This window comes from Bos indicus, chromosome 4, assembly GCF_029378745.1.
Source record: "Bos indicus isolate NIAB-ARS_2022 breed Sahiwal x Tharparkar chromosome 4, NIAB-ARS_B.indTharparkar_mat_pri_1.0, whole genome shotgun sequence".
Classification (NCBI taxonomy): domain Eukaryota; kingdom Metazoa; phylum Chordata; class Mammalia; order Artiodactyla; family Bovidae; genus Bos; species Bos indicus.
In genome coordinates this window covers 79,358,855-79,385,294 of record NC_091763.1, presented here as the reverse complement: position 1 = coordinate 79,385,294, position 26,440 = coordinate 79,358,855, and the positions used below count along the sequence as shown (strand labels likewise).

Sequence of the window (26,440 nt, the reverse complement as noted above, 5' to 3'; positions counted from 1 at the left end):
TAGTTCCTATCAAGGATTCTGAATGGGATATTAGACATACAGGCAGTGCTGTTGAATTAATATAACTCTTGTCTAACACCCCCAGATAACCTATAAGAAGTTCTATGAGGGCAGAGACCATCCTAACCTACCACTGGGCCTTGAGGAAGGTTGGATGCAGCAAGAGAGCAGCAGAAGATTCAGGGACAGGTGAGAAAATGCGTGGAACCTAAGATTCCATGTCTCTGCTGGGTGAGTATGGGTCAAAAAAATGTATGGAAAGAAAAAAGAAGCCTAAAACCAGATTCTATTTTAGATTCTCTTACTATTCTTAAAAATAATAAGGAGTTTGGATAACTAGGTGGAGAAGGCATAAACTAGGTGTAGGTTGGCAAAATGAAAATTTAAGGAAGCTAACATTAAAGGAGATATGAGCTCAGGTTGTTTTTGGAATAGTAAATATACTATAAAGTAAGGCCTGTGAAAATTAATAAAAACGAAACCCCAACAAAAATTGGAATAGTGAAGGCTACCGCTTCTTGTCAGTTACTCCAAAGGTGAAAACATCAATCACAGATCCCAACAGGAAGAGACTGCCTTGTACTTCCAGACAGGAGGTACAACAACCTTACTACACCGATAGAAAGTAGGCAGTTCTTCTTCCTGCCCATCAACAAACCCAGGTGATGGATATACAGCTCAGCCAATGAGGAGCCTTCATTACCCAAACTCTGACTTCCCTCCAATGAACTTTCATTTTTCTCTTATGAATGACTTTCCTGTCCCACTCTTTTCTCCATAAAAGCCTTCCATTTTGCACAAAGCCTTGGAGTCTTTCTCTGCTTCCTAGATGAAACGCTGCTCCATTCATGAACAGTTTAATAAAGCAAATTTGATTTTCAAACTTACTCAGTTGCAATTTTTTTTACTAACCAAAGGGGAAAAACTGCCAAGAAAATAGAGAAAGTCATGGAGGAAAAAGGGATGAATAAGACGTTTTGGCACTTGGTTAAATTTTCCATCTTATACTAGCATTCTCCTGTCATAGTCTTATCTGGATAATACATAACATCTTTGAACCAAACTTACTTAATATAAATCTTTATGAAATACCAAATGGATTGCAGCTCTGCTATTTTACCTCAAACTGCCTCCTTCACATCTCCTTGACAGGAGGAGTCTTTTAAACAAAGCTGTTAGTGGTACCTGCATCCTGTTCACACAAACTTACAGGAGTTTGTCATGCGCCTCATTTCTGGGAATATCTCTTTTCCAACTTTTCCTTTTTGTTAGCCTCATTTCTCTGATTCATTTTATTTTGACTTACTACATGGCATGCATCTTTGTGAGAAGACAATTTAAACCTAAGAAAGGGCATAAGTTCCTGTTTTTTCCCTTATTTTTTTCTGGACACATTTGGACACTTTATGTGAAGGATCTAGTTATGAGAGCAAAGAATTTTTAATTTATGAGAGGAAATTCTCCTTTGTGAATGAGGAAAGAGTGAAGCATCCTTATGACTGGAAAATTGCTGCTAGAGGTCAGGGAGTGATATATTCACCACCCACGGGACAAGCGGTTCCCTGGGACAGGTGAGTGTGTGTGTGTGTGTTTGTGCCTCTGTGCACATGTGCGTGAAGGTTGACCCATCCTGTAGCCCCATGATACTGACAACCAGGATCACCTGTCCTTCCCAACGACAACCAGTGCCTTTGCCTGGTAGTTCAAAAGATACCTGATGCTACTGAGAAAGAGGAAGAGACCCTCTTGAAGTCTTTTATAATGATCGCGAGAAAAGACAAATGAGAGAAATTTCTTCTATTTCTATCTGGTATCAGTTATTAAAAGCCACATTAAAGTAAGCTTCTACCATGTCAGATTTTCTGTTAAGGTGTGTTAGGGTATTTCCGAATAACAGGATGATATATAAAAGAGGGACAAGTTGTGAGACGTTAAACCTATTCATGTCCTTCCTCTTAAGAGTTTGGCCAAGAGATATAATTAAGAAAAATGCCCTTGTTACAACTGGCATGCCTCCCAGGTACCCCTCCTCACACACCACTCGGAGAGTGTATTGCCTCATTCTCCATCTTAGGAATGAGGAGTCTGGGTCTCAGACTAAACTTGTGTGTGTGTGTGTGTGTGTAAGTCAGGGGGGTGGTCTGAGTAAATGCAGGTTCTGGATTTTTCCAAAGAAAGCCCTTTTTCCATTCAACTATGAATTAAATAAACCGCCTAGGAAACATTTCAGTACAAAGAGTTTTTTTTATTGACGTTGTAAGAAACATTGTTCCTTTTCTTTGTTATAAAAAGACTAAGTGGTTGTGAAAGCAGAAGTAGAGTCCATCTGTTGGGGGCGCTGCAGCCCCGGGCTTGAGGTGGGCGTGGGGGGCATCGCACAGGCTGCAGGTTGATCCGAGGAAGGCCCGGGGCCGGCCACGTCCAAACACTATGCCTACAATACTTAAATGTATTTACACATGTTTCTTTTAAAAAAAGGGTTACACATTTTATTTTTTAAAAAATCTAAAAAAGGTGAAAACAATGAACTTGTATTTTATCTTACACGTTTGCAGGATACACAACAATAACTTGTCAGAAGAGAACATCCTCCTATGCATTCAAAACAACAGGGGAAGTCAGGTTAGGAGACAGCTCAGACTCTGCTACAATCGGGTCCTTTTGGCCGGTGGCAAGCACACAGCCTCAAGCCCTGATTGGGCAACACCAACTGGTCCCTCGCTTCGACGACATTAACATAAAATAAGGCACATACATCTCAAGAATCAAAACTCTGTGGCTCAAGAGTGTGAGCCAATGTGTAAAGAGCAGGGGCGGTCTGATCAGTTCTTTAGAGAAGAAAACAAAATGGATTGACAAGGAAAAACACGTTTAACACGGGTGCTAAACAAAAGTACCATGCACGAGCCTGCATTAAAAAGCAGGCTATGACCATAGTGAGCTGGTGTTATCTCCCCAAGTGCAAGGGACAAGAGAAGTGGAGGGAAGACTGGAGGCTGGGGATGGGTCCCATCACAGGAGATTCTAAGTGTACAGAAATCCACGTCCAGACAGAACACTTGGAAATGGCCCCAAAAGATCTTCACTGACTATCGCAACAGACCATCACATTCAAAAAGACACTTTCCTCTCCCACCTCTCCTCTCCTCCATTCTTCTGAGATTTTCATACTGAGAGAAACCAAATACTGAACTGAAAGGTGAGTGGGTCTTCTGCAAATCTGAAGGCCAGAGCAAGGAAAACAAAGTATGGAAAGAAAAAGATAGGGGACAACCAGAAGAATCACCAGAAAGCAAAGGAAAAAACAAGGGCGCAAGGTGACAACCATGCTCATCTCAGTCTCCATCCATCCTTCCACGCACAGCAAAGGTGATTTGGGAAATACGGTAACTGAGAAATGCAGGGCACATCCAAGGACTCTAGTGGGGAAGGGCTCTTGGTGCAGGAGGAGGAAGACAGAAAGGCAGTTAAGCCACAAGAGCATGCGAGCTCAGACCAGGACCTTGGGACTTTGAGTTCACCTAGATACGAGATTCAGCGAACTGGACTGCTGATTCTGTGACCAGATCATGACCCGTTTGAAGAATACAGAAAAGGCCTCGATTTTTCCACTGAAGAGTGATAGAGACTCAACTCTCCTAGCTCAGATCACTGCTTGTCTTTTGATTTGGGGCTCTGTTCCAAAGGGGATGCTTCCTTTGATTTAAAAGAAGGTGCTGCACATGGGGAACAGCGGGAGGACCTCAATACCCCTCTGCTTTCATCTAGTTGAAAGCAAACCCAACTGTCTCAGCTAAAGTCCCAAAAGTCTAAAATTCAGAGGGGAATTTTACCCCACGTGAGATTCTTGGTCCAAATAAGAGAACATAAACCTGAGAAAAATGAGCTGGTCCTAATATTCCATTATCTCATACTTTTATTTGATTTTTGTCTACTACTAATTTAAATGGCAGAAAGGGGAAAAAACACATAACGGACTCATGAATCACTTTGGATAAATCTAACTCCAAGATGAATGGGGCAGAATACAACATGTCGACTGCAGTGCTGATGTTGTATTTTCATAGTTTACATACTTTTTAAAGGTAAAATGCTGGATAGTCCACATACCCTGTGCACACGTGGTATGTCTTTTATGTGTAGCAACTGTACACATGGGGAGTAGCTGCACTTTTTAAGTCTTTAAACCTTTTCATCTGAAAGTCTAGCTTAAGTCTACCTTAAGGACAAACTGCATAGAAGACTTAGCTTCTTAAATGGCTGCATAATGTAATAGAGTGTTAAGAACGTATCCACACAGCTATGAAACTGTGCCCTTAGAGTTTTTAAATACTGAAAATGTTTGAAGCAATTTATTCCAAATATCTTGGTCTATGAGCTTTTCTTTTACAACCAAATTTCATGAGTCCCCTAAAATAGGGCACTTAGAATAGAAATACTCTTTTGCTATAGTGGAATTAATATATTGTTGATAACATAGCCAGCTGTGGGATTAAGTACCTATATACTCAAAACTAGATATAATCAATTCTCAGTTATTCTGTTATCTATGAAAATGGGGCAAGAGATGGAACTAATCATATGCCAACCCACAAATATTTCCCAAATTCTATGCAATAGCTTTAATCTATAACATATCTACCTTCTTACCAGAACAGATGGAAGTAACAGTGTGTGTGGGCGTCGCCCAACACTCCTCCCTGTCTCCCCCTGGAACAGCGCTGAACACTCCTGGACAGAGAGGGGAGGCAGGGTCCACAACTGAGAACTGACATATAGACGTGCCCACCTTCCTGTCCAGCACATGTATGGACAGGAAGGATTTTAACCCCCAACTGTGGGCAGAGTTGTATCTCCTCTGCACAGGAGCCCTGAATTTCCACTTGTGTGTATCTGTCTGAAGCATGCCCCAAACTGAACGGGGGTTGGGAGCTTCTCAAAAGCCTGTTGCCTCGGCTACAGTACACCCACAAGAGATTCCCAAACTCACTCTCCAACTTCCGACTCCTGAGCCCAGTGTGGGAATTCAAAAACAAAAGAAACAAAACACAAAAACAAACATTGAGCATATGTAAAGGAAAATGGAGAAACGCTGGACGTGTAACCCCTTAGTCACAAGCACACCAACTTCCTAGTTCCTTGGAATAACGGAGAGACACGTCAAATCCTTTCACTTGCCCTCTCTCTGAAAAGAAAGAACGCGCACATCACCATTTACACCGGTTTACTAAAAAAAAGAAGGGGGAGGGAGGAATAGGCTTACAGTTTTCTTTTTTTTTTTAAGAGGATGTTTTGAGTGTAACAATACTGATTCAAAACTGAAATGGAAGACAGTTTCTCCCTAGAATACTTTAGGGTTTTTCAGAGTCCTTTTCCATAAAAGGAATATACTTGAAACACATCCCAGTTAGGTGAGATGAGATCGCTAAAATACATACAGAACTAAAAAAACTCAGCCAAACAAAAAAGGGTCAATTTAATCTTTTAAACTCCTAAAGTTTCAGGTCTCTTGGCAGTCGTTTTTTTCCCCTAATGCTTACTGCATAACCGCAAGGAATTTGCTTTCTTCCGCGAGGGAGGTCAGCAGAGAGCTCATGTCCCCGATTGCCATGTTGGTGGTGCTCAAAGACAGAGGCGGGAACGGAAGGGCGGCTCGCGGCGTGGTGAGTCGGGAGGAGCTATGAGAAAGGTTCTGAATAATGCTTGGGCTCAGGGCTCCTGACATCAGGCTGGCGTGGTCCCCGTCGTCTATGATAGCGTCGAAATCAATCTGCACCCCTTCCAGGTCATGGCTGTCGAGGCTGTCAACTGTGCTTGTCACCTGGTTAGCACCTGGGGAGAGTAATTCAGAGTTTTCGGCGCCGGCCCCCTGGAGCAGGCAGTTGGCTTCTGACATGGAGAAGGAACCAGTTTTCATGTCTTGCTGACCGAAGCCAACAGTTTGGTCATAGAACTGACCAGAGTAACTCTGCACATTCGAACAGAGCTGATGGGGCTGTCCTGGCATCTCCATCTTGATGCCATTCACCCTGCAGGTCTGACTCGGGTCACTAAACTGTCCTGGCTGCAGAGCGAGACCACCCCTCGGCCCAGCCTGGCGCCGGCTGCCCCCGTAGCCAACACATGGCTGGTAGCCCCTGACGGCTGCCACGTTTGGCGGCTGCACGCTGATGCTGGGAGGCCCGGGCAGGCTGCTCTCCGGCCCTTGATAGATGTGTGAGGTAGCACTAGCCTGCCCCAGCAGGTTCTGCCCGGAGCGGCCTGCCCCCTGGGTGTGTGTGCTGTCACCGAGGAGCTGCTGAGCCAGGTACCCCTGTCCTGTGGGGTCTGGGGTGGGTATGCCATTCACCGTGCTGCCGGTTGACTCATTCGGCACCACCGACAGGCCAAAATCCAGATGGCTCCCGCTCCCTTGCATGGTGATGCTTTTCAGCTTTGCCGCCTGGATCCCAGGGCCACAGGCCCCATCGAGTAAGGTGGGGGCACCAGGCTGCCTGTTGAGGCAGTTCCCATACTGCTGGGCCTTATAGGGTGGTTCATGGAAGGCATTCCCATTGGTGCCAGCTCCGCCACCGTGGCTCACTAAGTGTTCCGGGCCCCCGAAGGAGCTGGCATGCTCCCCAAGGGTCGGATACCCCCCAGCTGGGCCAGCCCCACTCCTCAATGGATTCTGTGGGTGAACACCCATGTGGCTGTACGACCCGAAGGCCCGGGCCTGCTGCCCCATGGACCGCTGGCCACATTTCAGCTTGGAGGAGGACAGGTCCGCGCTGCCGGAGCTGACTTCGTTCCACTGAATGGGCAGGTCGGATTTACTGGCATCGGGGCAGGGCTGCTCCAGGCTGCGGTACTGCTGGCTGCCGGTGTGGCTGGCGTGGCTGTCGGGCAGCCCCAGTGGGTCAAAGTCCCCGGGTCCACTCCCTAAGCCATGGGGCACTTTGCTGTCATCAGAGAAGGTGCCTGGGAAGTGCTGCTCATACCCGGCTGGGTTCTGGGAATTTAAATACTGCACCACGTCATCAGGCAGGAGGTCCTCATCGTTCAGGCTCACGTCGGCGTCCATGGTCAGGGACTCCAGGGTGACATTCTCAGTGATGCTGGGGGGACAGGGAGAGGAGTGGAAGTGGCGGGCCTGGCCCCCATCGGGCCGCGTGTAGTTCTGAAGCACGAGGTTGCGCTTTTCCAGGGATGGAGGCAACACCGGAGGGTTGAAGCTGTTAAGGCTGTTGAACCGCTGTACCCGGGGCAGAGAGAGGCTCTCCGAAACCGTCCTCACCGGGTCGCTGGCTCTTCTCACGCCGTTGCCCAGCGCATCCTGCGGCAGCAGTGGGCGCCGGCTGTAACCGTGGGCCCCGCCGTCGCTGCATCTCCGAGGAGGATGCACGGGAGGCAGGGTCCCCGCCGGCTCCCTGCCATCTCCCAACAGGGCCATCCGGGTCTTGAGGCTCATCCTCTCCATGTTGGGCAGCGGGGTGGGCGGGGGGCCGCCCGTGGCGGCGGCGTACTTGGCTTTCAGGCGGTACTGCTGGGCGGGAGTGAGGCTGAGCAGGCTGGGCAGACCGTCGCCCTGGCTGGCCTCGCTGGACCTGCGAGAGGCGTCGGTGGAGATGGGGTCGTAAGAGTCGGCCACGCTCACGTTCTGGGGTCGCCCCTCGGCCTGGGACGCCTCGCTGGACCGGCGGCTGGAGAAGCAGGGCGAGATGCCAGAGGAGCGGCGGCTGCTCAGGTAGGCGGAGCTGACGGTGCTGGTGCTGCTGTCCCTCCGGTTGAGCATGTTCAACATGGTGATGTCCACCCCAGACAGGTCGCTTCTGTTCGGGAGGAGGGGCATGGGCCCGCCCAGACTGCAGCTGGTACTGGGCTGCGTGCCTGCAGAGACAGCGTGGGAGACACGGGTTTACCTCGGGATGACAACACAGGTTCTGGGGCCCGAAACCAAACCAAACCAAACCAAACCATGACCAGTCTGGTCACGGTGACCCACCCCTGCCCTGCAATGTCGAAGGCCCAGTGATGAAGTAAGGGGGTGGGTGAGCAGGTGGCAGGCTGCAGTGGTGGATTCCCTGGCTTAAACAAAGCAGTAACAACTCCCTGGATGAGTTAAGCTCCTTCGCAGGTGTAGTGCAAGGGCAAAGTGAAGAACCACAGGGTATAGATACAGCGCTCAAGTTACAGGAAATCCAAGGGCAGAAGGCATTCTGAGGGTCTCATACCCATTCTCAGGGCTTCCTCCGACATCCTATGCAGGTGTAAGGCACCCGAGTTGCTGGGGTGGGGGAGTTCACACCTGGGCTCTGCTCCAGGTACTGAGTGTAATCTCAGAAACACAAAGCGACTAGGGGCTGACTGGCAGAAGTGGCTTCCCTTTCTCTGAATTGGGCCAACACTGGTCAAAGTGACTGTTTACCTGCTGGCTGTAGACTGTGGAAATCAGAGGCAGGGGCTAACTCTGGATGCCTCTGCAGCTAAGATTTCCTTACTCTGATCTAAGAATGATGATTTCACAAATATGAGTCACGTGCAGTTTTACTTTTCATTCCAGTATTATCTTCTTACTGTCTGCTTTTATTGGGTTGGCCAACAAAGTTCATTGGTTCCCCCCCTGCCCTATATCTATATCTATATATATATTTATATATCCAATAAAATATGGGTTCTCCAGAGAGGTAACACTAATATGCATAGTTCCAGCCTCATTTTACTGCTGATGGGGAAACAAGCAAACAGAAAACCCAAGGACCTGGGTCTGCACAGTGCTCTGGCTGCCTCCGAAAGAACAGAAAACCCTGAGCAGACATGAGGTCTGGCTGGCACTCACCGTTTCCTATGAGAGGAGAGACTGCAGGGGCTTTAGGGGGTAGAATGGGGTTCAGTCGTGGAAGCATTCCATTCACTTGTTTGAGCCTTTCTAGTTTGACGTGCTCCATCCATTTGGTCCCTGCTGGGTTCCTCCGGGCTTGCAAAGCGAGGGCTGTGGTTGCAGTGGAAATGGTCGAGTCCATGATTGGGGTTTCATCGATGGCACTGAGGTCGCCCACACCACCTCCATCGGTCAGAGGAAGCTCGAGCCCACTGTTGGAATAGTTGCTGATGGGGGACTGTTGGCTGCTGCATGAAGACTGACCACCAGGGCTTGGCTGAGATGTCTGTGGGGTCAAGAAGAAAAGGAAATAAATGTTACCTAGATGATCAAGGCCAGGGAGCAGACAATGAGCAATCACGCAGATCAAGGCCTGCGGGATTCTCAGTGGGTGGGATGAGAAGAACTATTTTCTAGTGAATGGAGGTGGCCTCCCTTGAGCTCAGTGATGATGGATGGGCCAGCAGGCAGATGCACCATGGAGGGCAATGGACAGCAGGGGGAGCCAGGTGTGATGTAGCAGCCATGGAATCCCTCGCCCGATGCCAACTCTGTGTCACATTTCCTCAGTTCCCACCCCACCTCCATGACTTGAGCCTTTGGGCAAATTACTTAGCCACTCTAAACCTCAGTTTCCTTATCCAGAAAATGGGGACAATTTATTTATCCTAAGGATTGTTGTGGAAATTAGGAGTGAAGCCCTGAAAGCACACACAGTTCAAAAAGACCTGGATAATAGGATAATTAGTTGGCTTGGAGATTATTAGTGGTTATTAGTATACATGCTTTAGTCCTCAGGATATATATGCCAGGAACACATGTTACCTCCCCTCCAACCAGTCCCTCTTTATGGTTCAGGGTTGGTTCCCCAAGCTCTATAATCTCTGTCCATTCCTTCTACATTTTCTTGCTTTGTAAAACTCCAAGTAGGGGGATATATGTAAAAGCAGTTGTAGGAGGGAAGACTTTCAGTCACGTAGTTTCTGCCATAGACAGAAAGGAGTCTCTGGGGAAGTCACAGGCGTCTTCCAGTCCCCAGTGTGCACCTGGCCTTGCACTAGGAGAATCAAGCCAGGTTTCCCTAACCCCAGCCAAGTGGACTTGGCAAGCCAATTCTGCAACTCTTGAGAACTTAGTTTAGTCCACTAGGTTCTCAGGGAAAGACCCCTCTTCCAGGGGCCCCTCTGACCATGGGGACAGCTCATTGTGTCTACGTTTGGGAGCACTCTGGCTTGCACTGAGCGGTCCGCACAACCTGGCCCTGGCCCATCTGAAATTCCAGTGCTTTCCCGGTGGACAAACAGCTGCATCCTTTTCATAGAGATAAGAAAAGTGATGTTCAGAGAAGTTCAGTGACTGCCCAAAGTTACAAAGCGAACAGTGTGATGACCTAGACTCCTGGCCTCACTTCTGTTCCTCTATAGCACTCTCTCTGGTGTTACCTAGCAACTAGAGTCTGACAGCAGCCCGTGAGCAAGGAGAGATAACTACACACACTCTGGTACACACGGCTATGGTCTCAGGTGTAACCACAGTGCTGTCAGAAGGGGCTCTGGACACAGGTCATTTCCGTGGAACTTGTCACACTTTTCCTGAGACCACAGTACACACACCCAAGTAAATGAACACTTTCTAAGTGAGCACCACATGGTACACTAAGTGTGTCCTGGGCAACCAAGCAGAGAAAAATAAGATGCACAAATGTGATCATGAATGCATGAAGCCTGGCTTATTTTTGCTTCTGCCGAGCACTGAAGGGTCAGACCACCTGCTCCTTTGCAGAGAACTTAGATCATCCAGGGCTTTGAATGACTTTTCCTCTCAGACTGTCAAATCAGTATGTGTGTGTGTGAATCTGTGTGAATGTACACACACTTCCCTGTGGAAGAGTGCAGACTCACGTTTCCACAGGGCCTGGAAGAAGGCTCTCATGCATCTACAATTAGAAAATCCTTAAAGGACCCCGACAGTTCAATACAGGTTAGATTGCCAACAAGTATATCCAGTTCTTGCCCTAAGAAGGTGGTGCCCGTCTGGTCCAAGAATAAATTTATACTAGTCAACATGACAATTAAATGGTCTTTGAGAACATCTGCTTGGTCGGCCCCAGTGTGATTTATTATGGAATCCTAGACAAATAGAACAATGAATTTCAACATCTAACTCCACGTTTTCACATGCTGAATGTTCAAAACACATTGCTTCTATGTTGGAAACATATCTGGGCAATGTTCACTACCAAAGATATCACAAAGGACAAAGACTAAAGAAAATAAATAAAAAGCTATATGTTAAAATGAAAACAAAACAAAGAGAGCAGAGAAGCCAAAATTCCCTCACCTTATTACCCACTGTCCTTAGGAAGTGAGAACAAGACATTTAGGAGCATTACACAGAAGAGATGTTGGAGTAATCAGAAAAAAAGAAGAAAGAATTTAATTTATAGCGTGATGAACAAATCAAAGACAAGTTTTTAAAGAAAGAATATTAGAAATGTATATCTCACATGCTTCAATAACTACGTCTATGAAGATACCTACTCATTTACACGTGTGAGCACATGTACATAAAAAAGTCCCCTGTGGAAATTTGATTAATTTATTAACCTCACTGAGCCTGTTTCCACACCTGTAAAATATGGGGCCTAGTCTCAATATCCTGAAATCTCTTTCTAGCAGTTTATTTCTATATCAATATATCTATATCTCATAAAATATTTCACATCTTGGAGCATCTCAGATGTCACTGAGCAAAATCGCTGTACGTTTTTATTTCTACTAATTTTCTTTTTAAATAATGAGTGTTTGGAGAAGTGATAACTTTTCTTTCTTTCCTTCTTTTTTGCTAAGGATGTACATAAAAGGTACCAGGGACTCTGAGCTCACTGCTGCTGCTGCTGCTAAGTCGCTTCAGTCGTGTCCGACTCTGTGTGACCCCATAGACGGCAGCCCACCAGGCTCCCCCGTCCCTGGGATTCTCCAGGCAAGAACACTGGAGTGGGTTGCCATTTCCTTCTCCAATGCATGAAAGTGAAAAGTGAAAGTGAAGTCGCTTAGTCGTGTCCAACTCTTCTCGACCCCATGGACTGCAGCCTACCAGGCTCCTCTGTCCATGGGATTTTCCAGGCAAAAGTACTGGAGTGGGGTGCCACTGCCTTCTCCCTGAGCTCACAGGATGTCCTAAAAATATAAATCATTGTCTTTCAATGACATTATTTAGGAGACCATGGATTCACTTTCTTTGTTTCAGTAAACATTAAGGATAAACGGTTAAATATTTTGCATAGTTTTTATACAGGTGACTTTATTTTAGGAAACTGATAAATACTCCTCCCACAAAAGTATATAAAACACCATTTATGAACTGATTAATTTAAACGTATAGGGATCAGTTATAAAAAGCAAAGTACAGCTATCCACAGGGAAATAACGATATGATAGCTTATTTGCATGATTTTTGGCTAGACCTAATGTCACTTGCTAAGACTCTTAAGAGTTTAAAGACAAACTCAGTTAGTCACTAAAATGCAATTAAGTCATATGCGTATTAGTTCGTGCCCATACATACTGGCTACACATGACATCACTCAGGAATTCACAGGATGTCCATCTAATTCCTGGACTTTTCTAATTTTATGCAAATGATTCCTTACACTGAGTAGAAATCTGCCTGCCTGATCATTCCCATGCATGTGGAAGTCTAAGCACGTGACTCATCTAGTGTATTTCTTTCACATCCAAAGAGTGGACAGACTAGAACCCAAAACACAGAGCTGACTCCATTATACATATGCCAAATACAGATGAACTAAATCTCCTCTGCTACTCTTTTCATTTTGTCTTTGGGAAAATTTTAGCTGTTTTATTCTGGCCCATGCGTAAGGCAAAAATCACCAAGCAAAGTCTGAAAGAAGCCGCAGCAATAGCTTAATCCATGTGTCCTATTTGTCATCAAACTAAGATTTTTGTCGATGACATTTGTCAAATCCCTCCCTTGCTTTCTACCTCCTTGTTTCAGGAATCATTTTAGATATGGTCTCAAGTCTATCACTTAATCTCTAGATTGGCACAGGAGTTGTCTTTTCTAAAAATTCAGAAAAAAATTTAAAAATCCCTTTATATCTTCCCCTCTTTCTACTCCAGCACATTCCCCTGGGGCCCCATGACTCGTGTTTGGCTGTGCCAGGCCCTGGGCCCCTGCACACATTCCTTCCCCTCTCTGAGTGTTGGGCTTGGCGGCCACCTGCTCTCTGCCCCTCCCATGGCATCGCCACGTGCACCCTGTTAGCTCCCCTCTGAATGCTCGCACCCCGACTTGTCTTAGAGCCCTATTACCCAAGCTTTCTTAGTCTGCCTATCCCACTGGACTGCAGACCCCTAAAGAACAGGGACCATGGCTTATTTCAGGTGGTGCTAGTAGGAAAGAAACCACCTACCAATGCAGAAGACCTAAGACACAGGGGTTCGATCCCTGAGTCAGGAAGATCCCTTGGAGAAGGGCATGGCAACCCACTCCAGTATTCTTGCCTGGAGAATCCCTTGGACAGAGAAGCCTGGTGGGCTGCGGTCCACAGGGTCACAAAGAGTTGTACACAACTGATGTGACTCAGCACTTGTGCATGGCTTATTTCTCTTGGGGTCACCAAGGCAAAGAAGTCAGAAAACATGTTTACAGAGGGACCCAATGAATAATTCTCTATGTTAGAGGCCTCCTGAAAATGTGGATGGTGGTGTGGGTCTACCTGCCACAACTTCCAGATCGATTTAAAAAAAGCAGTTAGGAAACCCCAAACCTCTTTTCTGAGCTGGGGTAAGTAATTGAGATCAATGAGCTCTGATCTCCTTAAATCAAACAGTGGGTTCCAGTGAGGACAGGGGTGACCTGATCCTCCCTTAACTTAGCACCCTACCTGGCCCCTTTAGAGACCTGGGACAATCAAGAAGGAAAGCGAATAACATACCATGGGCTTCTCCGCCTTGACCGTTTTCACTTGGAGGCATTCTTCCCGCTTTGAGGTAGTGTTGCTGAGGTCCTTCTGCTCCCCGAGGGCTCCCTGAGTCTGCCGGCCAGGTGACCTAGACTGTGAGTGGCCGCCGGAATCTCGCGGGGGCGGGGGCCGGGGATGCACGTCCCCTCGCTGCTTCTTGGTGACATGAGCCTCTGGGCCGTGCACGGTCTTCACGTGTTTCCGGAGGGAGCTGGGGTCTGTGTAGCGCTTGGTGCAGCCGGGGATTTTGCACACATATGGTTTCTGTCAAATGCCCCAACAATGAAAGAATAGATTGTTATCAAAGTGATTGTCCCCGGCCCAACAGTCTCTTGTGGCTCTTCATTATGTTTTTAATTCTTTCAAAGCATGATCACAAGGTTTTGAGGTATTCAAAACCCTCTAAATGGTGCAGTGGTTTAATAAAGACTATTTGGACACAGTTTGGGGTCCATGGACTCTAGCTTGAACACATTACTATTTTAGAGAGTGCTCAGGGAGAGCTTGGGAATACTGGGTGGCACAGTGATAAAGAATCCACCTACTAATACAGGCTATACAAGAGACATGGGTTTGATCCCTGGGTCAGGAAGATCCCCTGGAGTAGGAAATGGCAACCCACTCCAGCATTCTTGCCGAAAATTCCATGGACAGAGGAGCCTTGTGGGCTGCAATCCATGGTGTTGCAAAGAATAGTACACAACTGAGTGTATGTGTGCACGTGTGCACACACATACACACACAGGGAGAGCTTAGAACACGTGAATTGTGTTTGTGCTCCTGGAAAAATTTATTTTGTGAGTAGGAAGAAGTGTCATGGGGTCACATGGTGTCCAAGATAATTTGATGACAGTGGTGATGCTGATGGTGATGATAAGAGAAGAAGGCTTAAAAGACACCCATCCTTTCATGAGAAGAATGCTACACACCTTTGGGGAGACCTTGTGTGAAGACATTTCTTACGAAGTCCTGTTTCCCAGACCTAAAATCACTCTTCCACCTTTTAAAATGTGCTCTTTACACATCGACACAGTAGAAAATAATAATGACAATAATAATGGCCTGGAGCTTCCCTGGTGGTCCAGTGGCTAAGACTCTGTGCTCCCACTGCAGGGGGCTCTAGCTAGAGCCCACAAGTCTGATCAAGGAACTAGAGCCCATAGGCCACAACAAAGATGGAAGATCCTGCATGCTGCAACTAAGACCCCGTGCAGACAAATACATCATAAATGAATAAATATTTTTAAAAATTGCTGTAGCCTCTCCTAGGTTAGATATCACTAAAATATGATCCTTTGGGTTGTATTACAACTGTGTGGGGGTGTTCAGGCTCAGAATATCCAGAACCTTTCTGATCTTCAAAGTCCTAAACCCTGTTGGAGTATCCACAAATGCTCACTCATAAACCGACGAGGGCTGGTAGATGTCATTCTGGAGGTGAGTATTTCTGGGTGAGGCTCTGCTCCTGAGTACTAAGGTCTACAAATTACTTCATGCTAATTTCATTTTCTGTGTGGGTCAGTAGTCAAACCTATAGTCATCAAAAATTATACAGACCCTTGTAGTTGAATATTTACTCACATCACAGAACTGCTAGCATTATATTCATAACCAATGTCAGAATTGTGATTCTGTTTACTTCATTTGCAATATAATATATTCACGGATGCTTATATGAGTCTATATGTACATCCGTATATATCAGGAGGTGAGCTATTAGATAAACAATATTCATGAAAGACATGATTAATATAATGTATCCATTGGATTAAAAAAGAGTCCCTGTCTTATAGAATGATGCTTTTCCACTAAAAGCCAAAGAACAGACTGAGTGCTGCCTAAAATTATGGCATGCCCTAATGGAATGAGGTAAAGATTCCAGAATGCTGAGAGACCTCACCGCCAAATTTGAGATAATTTTGGGTTGAATTGATTCCCATTAACTACAAATTACTTCTTTTCAGGAGCTTGTGTGATTTGCAGCATATATATGTATAATGAAATGAGCACATCAAATCCTATGCATTAGGGACAGAAGAATGGCTCTGACGATTAGTGCTATTACCGTATAGTGTCTGACCTCGGCCCTCTGCTGGCTCACTGCACTGCTATGACAGGCAGACAGCAATGTCTGGGGCGGGGAGAGGGAGCACAAAGCCAGGCCAGCATTCCAGGTTTGAAGAACTATTCTTCCCGTAGATATCTGCATGTGTGTATCATGGGTTAATTTGGAAATGAGGACACAGCTAGAGATGGAATGAATCTACTAATATTCATCAGCTCCTGCATTTCCAGGACCAACAAGTACCTGTGTGCCCATGTGCCCTTGTATGAGCACATAAGCATTAGCCACCTACAAAAATCTCCAAGCACACAAGGTCAGAAAAAAACACTTCACAACAAACACTAACCACATGATGTAGATTGGCCCCCAATTCTGTTCTGATTAATGACTGAAATGCAATCTAAGTGTAGGTAAAGATAAATGTTGTCAGGGTTCTAATTTACCCATGTTTCCTATCCTGGGCATTTAAATTTTGGCACCATGATTGCCTTTTTGACTCCCTAAACTGAAAGATACTTTGTGAACACTTTCATTCTACTTGACTTTGTAGAATTTATCCAAATAAAATTTTAGATGAACATTTAATGATCCCTACTAGATACAAGACTCTGTGAGCACAGTTTTATATATGACAGGATTAAATCTCAAAGAATGGAAAATATGAAAAGTGTGGATGCAAAGAAGGATATGAACAGAGGGGAACCATTCTTTCATTGGGAAGATGGTGGACGGCATCAATCATCAAATTTCTGTATCTGGGTATGATGCCCAGCTCATGGGGTCAGGGTATGAACTACATCTGACCATGTATACATGGTGCTTACCATGATGTGACATGGGGCATATAATAAGTGCTCAATAAACAGAGCTTTGATTAAGAAAAGGTGTTGTAGTTGGGTCCTGAAAGATGAACAAGATGCTGAAGGATAAAAATGACGGCAAGAGAATGCAAAAAAAAAATAATGTATCCAGATTGAAGGTCCATTAGTAGGACCACTCCAGGCGGGCATGCACCTGCTGCCCATGTTATCTCAATGCATGTCGTGGGTGAGGGGGCCTGGTGCCATGCTCTGAGACACTGCCTTTCTTTCCTTAGCAGACGGCTAGTGGCTGCATAACATCTGGCTAAAGACCAGCACGGGGTACTCTTACTGCCCCCCCCACCCCCACCCCGCCGCAAGTCTATGTCAGCAGCTTTCTCCATCTCTTTTATCCTTTAATAACACTTGATGACACAAAAGCTCTGAACGATCAAGTCATATCGAATCTTCATTTCAGATTGAAGATGCATTCCATGGCATGCTGTCTGGAAGCTTGTGTTCATGTTCACCATGGGGAGAGGTCAAGGGATTGTGGAAAAGAAAGATTGGGGTTGAGCAGGTCAAAGTAGATATGGGGCTGGCCAAAAAGTTCACAAAGTATCTTACAGAAAAATATTTTCTTGGCCAATCCAACACAGGCATAAGACGTTTCAACTTTTCCTAGGAAAGATGGAGCCTCTGGAACTTTCTGGATAGGGAGATACAACCAAATCAGAGCTCAAGGAAACTGGCTTCATCTGGTTTGGGGTGGAACAGGAGCTCCATGTTCTGGAGTAGGGAGCCTGGTCAGAGGCCACTGCGATGGTTCAGTGGCCCTACATGGGCAGAATAGTCACGGGGGTAAGAGCTAGATTAGCTTCCCCGAATGGCAATTGCTTCCTATTCTGTTCCACACCATCTGCCTCATCCAGAATAGCAACCTGCTTGCCAGATAACCATCTATCAATATTTGTTCAGAGAAAGGATGAAGATACAAATAAGAGGACAAATAAATGAAAGAAGACATCTGGATTTGTCCACGGTTGATTGATGATACAAATCTGGATTTCCTGGACACACTTAATTTTGATATATCTGAAACTGTCTATCATTCATAGGCAAAGCTGAGGGCTTTCTCTATTCATGGAACAGAGAAAAATGATTTACGTGATTGTGAATAAAATTTTACTTATGTGTTTATGGTCAATGTTAATCATTTATTTTAGGTAAATCGCTCCATTTTGGTGAAAGATATTGTTGACCAAGATACATTTTAACCTCATGATGGATATTCAACTCTCATTCAACACTGCATTTTCTAATGCACAGAAGAATTCAAGCTCCACTATAATGCATTTCATTAAAGCAAACAGATGTGGGCATGCATTTGAAGCTCATAAAAAGATAAAAACTCAGTAAGCGTGTTTATATCTATTCATTGCTGAAGTTTTTTTTTTTTAATTGCTGAAGTTCTAACATTCTTGGTGCCCAACTGGCTCCACAATAACAGGAGAGAATCTACAGGAATGTATGCCTTCTAAGTTTCTGGTCATAATTGTACCTAAGTATATGAAATATAAACAGATTAATTAAATTCTAGGTTAAGTTAATCAAATCCCCTGAAACATTTTAAATTGAGATATTTGGTTGGCCAAAAATCTGTATGGAAAGTCCATACGGAAAAACTCAAATGAACATTTTGGCCAACACAACATAATTCACATACTATAAAGAACACCCTTTTAAACAGCACAGTCCAGTGGCATTTAGCACAGTCACAATCTTGTGCAATCATTACCACTCTCATGTTCCAGAATATTTTTATCATCCCAAGAAGAAACCCTGTACCTATTTTCAGTCACCCCTATTCCTCCTCCCCCCAGCTTGTGGCAGCTACCAGTCTTTCTGTCTCTATGGATCTGCTTATTTCAGATCCCCTAAAACTTTGTACAAAACAAGTACTGCTGCTAAGTCGCTTCAGTCGTGTCCAACTCTGTACGACCCCATAGACAGCAGCCCTTTAGGCTCCCCCGTTCCTGGGATTCTCCATGCAAAAACGCTGGAGTGGTTGCCATTTCCTTCTCCAATGCATGAAAGTGAAAAGTGAAAGTGAAGTCGCTCAGTCGTGTCCAACTCTTCGCGACCCCATGGACTGCAGCCCACCAGGCTCTTTCGTCCATGGGATTTTCCAGGCAAGAGTACTGGAGTGGGGTGTAAACAAGTACATTGGATTGCAATTTGTGGCTCAGCTGGTAAAGAATCCACCTGTGATGCAGGAGACCTGGGTTCAATCCCTGGGTTGGGAAGATCCCCTGGAGAAGGGAAGGGCTACCCACTCCAGTATTCTGGCCTGGAGAATTTCATGGACTGTATAGTCCATGGGGTTGCAGAGTCGGACACAACTGAGCGACTTTCACTTTCACCACACACCATAAAAGCATTTTTGACATTAAAAAAAAAAAAGGAGATGTGGCATCTTGTCTAAAACATCTGCAAACAGTGGATCAATATTATAGATCCCAAAGGACTCAGGTTTCTTTATTCCACTAGAGTGTGTAAAGGTGAACTCATGTGTGTGAGTTTATGTGTGCGAGTGCTTTTGTTGAGTGTGGCGAAACCCCTTTGAGATACTTTTCCTTTGTCAGTTCAGTTGGAAGGAAACTTGTGAGGGCCATCTCTGCCACCTTCAAGCCAGTGGCCAGTGAACAGAATGTTGCACTTTTACAAATTCCCTCTTCCAGCTCTTCTCTGGAAGATCATGAAGGGCCTGGCTGGCACCTTGTGGGGTCAGATGAGAGTCACACCAAGGTCAAAATGTTCCCTCTCTCACATGATTTCAAGCAAACGGATGACCCACTCTGTGGGGCAGAACTACAGCTCATGAACAAGTTCTGGTTAGCTAGCCTATTTCCACCACAGATGTGGGAAGCCTTTGTGTTAATCTCTGAATTCATTCAAGAGAAAGTTTCACAGACAGAGGCAGAATCTGAGCTAGACCTTCAAGGAGAAGCTGGAGATCTGCAGGCAAAAGCGAGTTAAAATGTAAGCGAAGTGAATTAGAAACCATTTTCATTTATTCTTACACTTCTCTGAAATGTGTGGGGGATAAATACCTCAAACTAACAACAACACATCAGGAAACCCTTGAAGCTTTACTCAATATATTATCTTAAATAACTGACTAGAAACCATTCTGGGTTTCTGAGAATAAGCTTCCAAGACCCTTTGGAATTTAGACTGTCTGGAAATCCTATTTAGCCAAGTCAGGTTGCTCTGCAGAAGTCTTTTTTGATATAATGCATTTGAAGATACCACCTGGAGAAAGCAAATAAAAGTGGCTGTCTTAGCAGTAAGCTGTCAGCTGTCAACACCTCTCTTCTCAGTCTCTCCTTCGTGCTTACAGGGTCATCGTCCTTCAAATGCATTCGGGCTATTCCAGGCAGAGCGAGTTGGTGGAATTCCAAATTAAATGCGACTACTGTTTGACCAGTAGGTGGCAGTACTGAACAACAGGAAACTTGTTCCCCCTTCCTCAGCTTGTCTCTCCCATCCAAGACCAGGTTTCAGCCCTTCCTCTGAGGCCCCCCAAACCTTCACCTGCAGCATTAACATCCACTCATGCTGGGAGTGGCCAGAGGAAACGACAATGGAACAGGCTCGCGTCTCCCCAGAGGATTCTCTATTTCCACCCCCTGAGCTCTGGACCCAACAGGCGTCTCCCAGAGGAGCCTTACCTCGTTGGAATGTGTCCTGTTCTGGTGCTTGGCGCGATCCGAGGCATTAGAGAAAGCCTTGTTGCATCCTTCGTGCTCACAGACGTATGGTTTCTCTCCAGTGTGAGATCTCAAGTGTGTTTTCAAGTTTTCGAGTCTCGAGTAGGCCTTTGTGCAACCTTCAAACTGAGGACGACAAGTAAATCTGGATGACCCCACACAACGACAACTTCTGCCTCTCACTTGCTCCAAGTGAATGAAAGACGGACGTTTGGAGGGTCGGCAGCTTTTCAAAACCAAGGAACAAAAGTCCACTAAACTCTGCCTTTATTGGGATTCAGATGGTGGGCTCGGGGCAATTCTAGAGAAAGCATTTTCAGTGCTAGTAAAAATCCCGGGACTTTTTTTTTTTAATAGGCCACTCAATGTGGACAATGGGTTTCATTATCTGCTCAGGGATCTCCTTGAATTCCCACTGATTTCAGATTCAGCACAAAGTTCATTAATATGGCTTTGTGTCCCTACAAAGACACGGAATTTGATCCTGTTTGTAAAGGCCCTTTAACATGTAAAGTACCAAGGCTCAGTCCTGAGTGTGCCTGGCGGGCACCTTAGTGAAAGAAAGCTTAGCCTCCAGTTCTTAGGTCTGTACTGGGTCATGGTGACAGACTGGCGGGCAGGGGGGTGCTGGGGGCGAGGGCTGAGGAAAAACTCTAAAGCCATACAGGTTATATTTTTGAAAAGTCAACTGAAGTTTTTCAAGTTGAAACTGGCCTTTCCCTGTGCCCTCCATGGCTCTGGTGTGATAGACCCTGGTATGAGGGCAAGCCCAGTGGCCCCGTGGTCATTCCCGGTGCTAGATGGCTGGTCCCTGCTGCGACCTGCCCACCGGCTACTCTGCAGAGCTGGGCTGACTCAGTTGCTGTTAGCCAAGTGTTTCATTAAATAAAATTGAAAAAAATCAGCTCCTTGATTGGCCAGTCACATCTCCAAAGCACGTGGTCTTGAGGCCACCATGCTGTACAGGGTGGGTCTAGGACACTTCCTTCCAGTATCTCTGAGCTCAGCTGTCCGCGTTCTTTCTCTAATTCTTCCCTCCTCTCCCCTCTCCCAGCCCCGGGAGTTTATCACTCATCAGCTGGCACGGTTCTGGTTCTTGGAGTAGGAGGAAGGAGCCACGGGTGCAAGACGCCCTCTGGGTGCACATCCCGCCCCTCCCCCCACCCCGGGACTCACAGTGCATTTGTGAGGCTTCTCCCCCGTGTGCCTGCGCATGTGCACCACCAGCATATACTGGGCTTTGAAGGGTTTCTGTTCTCTGGAGCAGTCGAGCCACCGGCACACAAACTCCTTCTTCTCTCCATGGATGTGGTCATTATTTATATGCTGGGTTTTGGGGGGAAAAAAAAAGAGAAATCAAATGGAAATATACAACTCTTTTCTGCAGGCAGCATAACAGAGGGCCCCAAACCCCCTAACTTAAGTCCTAAAGGCTCCACGGTACCTTTCCCATATGGCAGACGATTCTATTCTGGTTAGTACATTTCTTAAGTCAGTTTGCTGTTACCAACTGTGGAGAGACACTTTTTTTAACTAGCAGAAGTGACAAGATTTGGAAGAAGCTTGGAGTCCTGGAAAAGATACTGCAAGGGCAACGGAAGACAGGAGTTGTGAAATGGGGTGAGACACACACGTCCTCTCTGGGCCTCTGCTGTCTTTCACCTGCCAAGTTGGGGTCCAGGTGAAGTGACCACAGAGGGGACCTCCAGCTCTCACCCTCTTCAGGCCTTGTGGGCTGGGCTAGTGATGTGGCTCAAGACTGCAGGAAGGGCGCGCACACACACACACACACACACGTCTGTAACAAGAACTGGGAAAAACCAAAGCACTTTTTCAAATGGCACTTTAGTTCCAATTAGGGAGATCATTCTTTTGATAAGAATCACAGAGAAATGAACTTGACTGAAAATGAAGGCCAGGTGATCGTCAACAAAACAGTCTCTGAGGGTCTGTGCTATCCTCCTGCACAAAATAAAGGAACAAATCCCCTAGTTTCTAAGGTTCTTTCCAGCTGTAGAATTCTGTGAATTTGGTTTTAAAAATGAAGTTGAATGTCCCTGAAATTTCTCTGAATTCCGATTCAAAGTTTTAGAATCCCATTGTATATTAATAGAGTTCCTTGGATCCATACATCAAAGGTCCTACAACTGGGAGACAGGTGCAACCTACAGACACACCAGAAGACGTGGTTCTTAATTTGGATCAAACTTAGGTCTGCTCAAGTAAGATAATATTCAGTCACGGGTGATGGGGGAAATCTGTGCCCTAGGTTGATCCTCTCGGTTTATTCTCTGACTGCCCCATACTTTATCTGCCTTAATTCAAGGCATTTGTGAACCCTTGCCCACACATACATAGAAACACCACCAAAAAATTTGTGCAGTGACAGAAACCTCCCCTGGGTTTCCTGGGCCACGTAGCAGTGACAGGACTTTTAATTACTTTCTTGATGAGGTTCTGGGTCCTAACTGAGTGGTCTCTGGGGGCCTGGGGGTAAAACTCCATCACTCAGCCTTGCCCAGTTACTCCACTAGGCGACCGGTTGCTGTAAGGAAAAAAAAGAAAGCAGTCTGTTGTGTTGTGTTTGTAGTTTAAAACTGGATGAAGGCAGAGAAAAGCAATCATGGTATACTCTCCTAGAACAGCTCTCAGAAAGCCGGAGAGACAGGAGAGAGCAGGTGACATGGTCCAGGGTGCAGGCAGACAACCAAGATCCTTTCAGAAGCTCTGCACGTGACGAAGAACCCATAGAGAGAATCACTCCGGTTCATCAAGGCATCGCAACCCCCTGATAGAGAGTTGTGTGTTTTCTGTAAAAAGCTAACTGTCCTCAGTATGAGAGTTTCTTAAAAGTGATGCTGGGAACAAGTTCACCTGTATCATTTTTCTAGATTCCATACATAAGTGGCATTATACAATAGTTTTTTTCTTTTTGACTTCACTCTGTATGGTAGGCTAGAGACACAGACGTAGAGAACACATACTGGACGCCAAGGGGGACACGGGATGGGATGGATTGGGAGATCGGGACTGACATGTATACACTACTATACATGAAATAGATAACTAATGAGAGCCTAACTGTGTAGCACAGGGAACTCTACTCAGTGCTCTGTGGTGACCTAAATGAGAAGGGAATCCAAAAAAGAGGGGAGGTATATATACACGTATACATATATGTATCAGATCAGATCAGATCAGTTGCTCAGTCGTGTCTGACTCTTTGCGACCCCATGAATTGCAGTACGCCAGGCCTCCCTGTCCATCACCAACTCCCGGAGTTCACTCAGACTCACATCCATCGAGTCAGTGATGCCATCCAGCCATCTCATCCTCTGTCGTTCCCTTCTCCTCCTGCCCCCAATCCCTCCCAGCATCAGAGTCTTTTCCAACGAGTCAACTCTTCGCATGAGGTGGCCAAAGTACTGGAGTTTCAGCTTTAGCATCATTCCCTCCAAAGAAATCCCAGGGCTGATCTCCTTCAGAATGGACTGCTTGGATCTCCTTGCAGTCCAAGGGACGCTCAAGAGTCTTCTCCAACACCACAGTTCAAAAGCATCAATTCTTCAGTGCTCAGCCTTCTTCACAGTCCAACTCTCACATCCATACGTGACCACAGGAAAAACCATAGCCTTGACTAGACAAACCTTTGTTGGCAAAGTAATGTCTCTGCTTTTGAATATGCTATCTAGGTTGGTCATAACTTTCCTTCCAAGGAGTAAGCGTCTTTTAATTTCATGGCTGCAGTCACCATCTGTAGTGATTTTGGAGCCCAGAAAAATAAAGTCTGACACTGTTTCCACTGTTTCCCCATCTATTTCTCATGAAGTGGTGGGACCGGATGCCATGATCTTCGTTTTCTGAATGTTGAGCTTTAGGACTTCCCTGGTGGCTCAGCTGATAAAGAATCTGCCTGCAGTGCGGGAGACCTGGGTTTGATCTCTGGGTGGGGAAGATCCCCTGGAGAAGGGAATGGCTACTCACTCCAGTATTCTGGCCTGGAGAATTCCATGGACTGTATTAGTGTCCACAGGGTTGCAAAGAGCTAGACATGACTGAGTGACTTTCATTTTCTTTTCACTTTCTTTTTTTTTTATTAATTAATTAATTTATTTTACTTTTGTATTGATTTTGCCATACTTAAAGTGGCTTCCTAGGTGGCACCAATGGTAAAGAACCCACCTACCATTGCAGGAGACATTAGAGACTCAGGTTCGATCTCTGTGTTGGGAAGATCCACTAGAGAAGGGCATGGCAACCTACTCCAGTATTCTTGCCTGGAGAATCTCATGGACAGAGAAGCCTGGCAGGCTATAGTCCATAGGCTTTCACAGAGTTGGAAATGACTAAAGCAACTTAGCAAGCAAGCATACTCATAGCTGATTCATTTTGCTGTACAGAAGAGGCTAACACAACATTGTAAAGCAACTATACTACAATAATATATATTTTTTAAAGCGATACAGGGGCACATACATGGATGAAGAGAACAGATCTGTCGGCCAGGGGACAATATGCCATCTTTAAATGTTTGCTTCAAGAACATGTCTGTGGTCTTTTCACATCGCCCAAGACTGTCCCAGATACGTACAGAAGCCCAGTCGTTAAGCCCACATGATACGGAGGTGTTATACAAAGTCTCCTTTCTAGGGAAAACAATTAATGGTCACACAAATCCCCTCCATAAAGACTGCTCTTGGCTCAGCTATTTTCCACGTTATTAGACATTAAGCTCCTTGGATGAAGACATGAAAGAAAAAGAAGGAAGGATGAGAGGAAGGGAAGAAAGAAAGGAGGGAGGGAAAAGACAGGGAAAGTTAAAATTGGAATATGACCTGAGAGTTTGGGTTTAGTTAACTCCTTAGGTCAGGACCCACATCTTTTGGTTTTGTATTCTCAGCCACTGAGGGGTGGCCCTGGTACTTGGCAAGTCCTCCATAAATACCTGTTGGTTTGATTGCCTTAGGTGAGACACTGAACTTTCTCTGGAGCCAAGAATTTATATTTGATGCTTTTGCCTGACTTACTTCAACTACATTTTACCCAGTATCCATACAGTAAGATTTTAATGTAGATGCTGTATTACTTTAAAATAATATAGTATCAAGAATTCAAAAGAACTTGAATGATTGGAATGATATCCAAATGTGAACCCCATCTTGCCAGAGAGAATAAAAGAAATACTCAGTGATCACCACATTTCATCTATCCCCACATATTGACATGTATGTACTGAGTACTGCTGCACATCAGGTCCTGTGCTGTAGACTCAGACAGACCTGAGTCTTTTCCTGAGGAAATTACAGTCTGCTGGAGGGACATGGATAATGGCTTAAATGACTGTACAATTATAGTTATGCTCAGTGTTAGGAAGGGAAATAAGAGGGCTTTAGAAAAACAATTAACAGAGGGTCCCAAATCTGTGGGGAGCACCAAAGACCAGGGTCAGCTTCTCCAGTGAGAGGCATTTAAAGTGGGACTGAAGGATGAGTGGAGACCTGGTGGGTGTGCAGATGAGGACGGAGGTGGAGAAAAAGATGGATGGAAGCCCCTAGAGAAGGTCAGATCTTGGTGTCATTGAGGAACCGGGAGAGGAACATGTAGGTAGGAGTGGATGTGCCAGGCAGACATGGGAGCAGCCCAGCACTGCCACTGCTGGGTGTAGTAGGAGGCATGAGCTTCCAGGGGCCCAGTGGAGACCTGTGAGGTGGCCAACCGGGGCCCACCTAAAATGCAGCACTCTGGGTCAGGTGTCCAGCAGGCAGACTATGAGAGAAACCTCTGCATGGAACTCACGTGCACCCACCAGGGCGCCTGAGATGACCAACAGGGAAGGTGCCACCTGAAGCTAGTAAAGCCTCCTGTCCTCCCCATCAGGCTGGAGGAGCCAGACTCTGGGTGGAGAGGAAAGAGGTGCCCTCCTTCAGGTGGGTGAGGTGGGAGAAAAACAAAGAG

At 45.8% G+C, this 26,440-nt stretch overlaps 1 protein-coding gene across 5 annotated transcripts in view; it reads right to left on the bottom strand.

Moving 5' to 3' along the window:
- Positions 1–2,224: 2,224 nt before the first annotated feature.
- GLI3 (GLI family zinc finger 3) overlaps positions 2,225–26,440 on the bottom strand; it is a 318,095-nt gene continuing 293,879 nt past the window's right edge. For all 5 annotated transcript variants that reach the window (XM_070788049.1, XM_070788047.1, XM_070788050.1 and 2 more), the window contains 5 exons: positions 21,662–21,811; positions 20,447–20,611; positions 13,821–14,111; positions 8,819–9,146; positions 2,225–7,869 (listed from right to left, as the gene is read on the bottom strand). In XM_070788049.1, the coding sequence (XP_070644150.1) occupies positions 5,537–7,869; positions 8,819–9,146; positions 13,821–14,111; positions 20,447–20,611; positions 21,662–21,811 (3,267 nt within the window). In that variant the 3' untranslated portion in view covers positions 2,225–5,536. The remainder of the gene's footprint in view (positions 7,870–8,818; positions 9,147–13,820; positions 14,112–20,446; positions 20,612–21,661; positions 21,812–26,440) is intronic.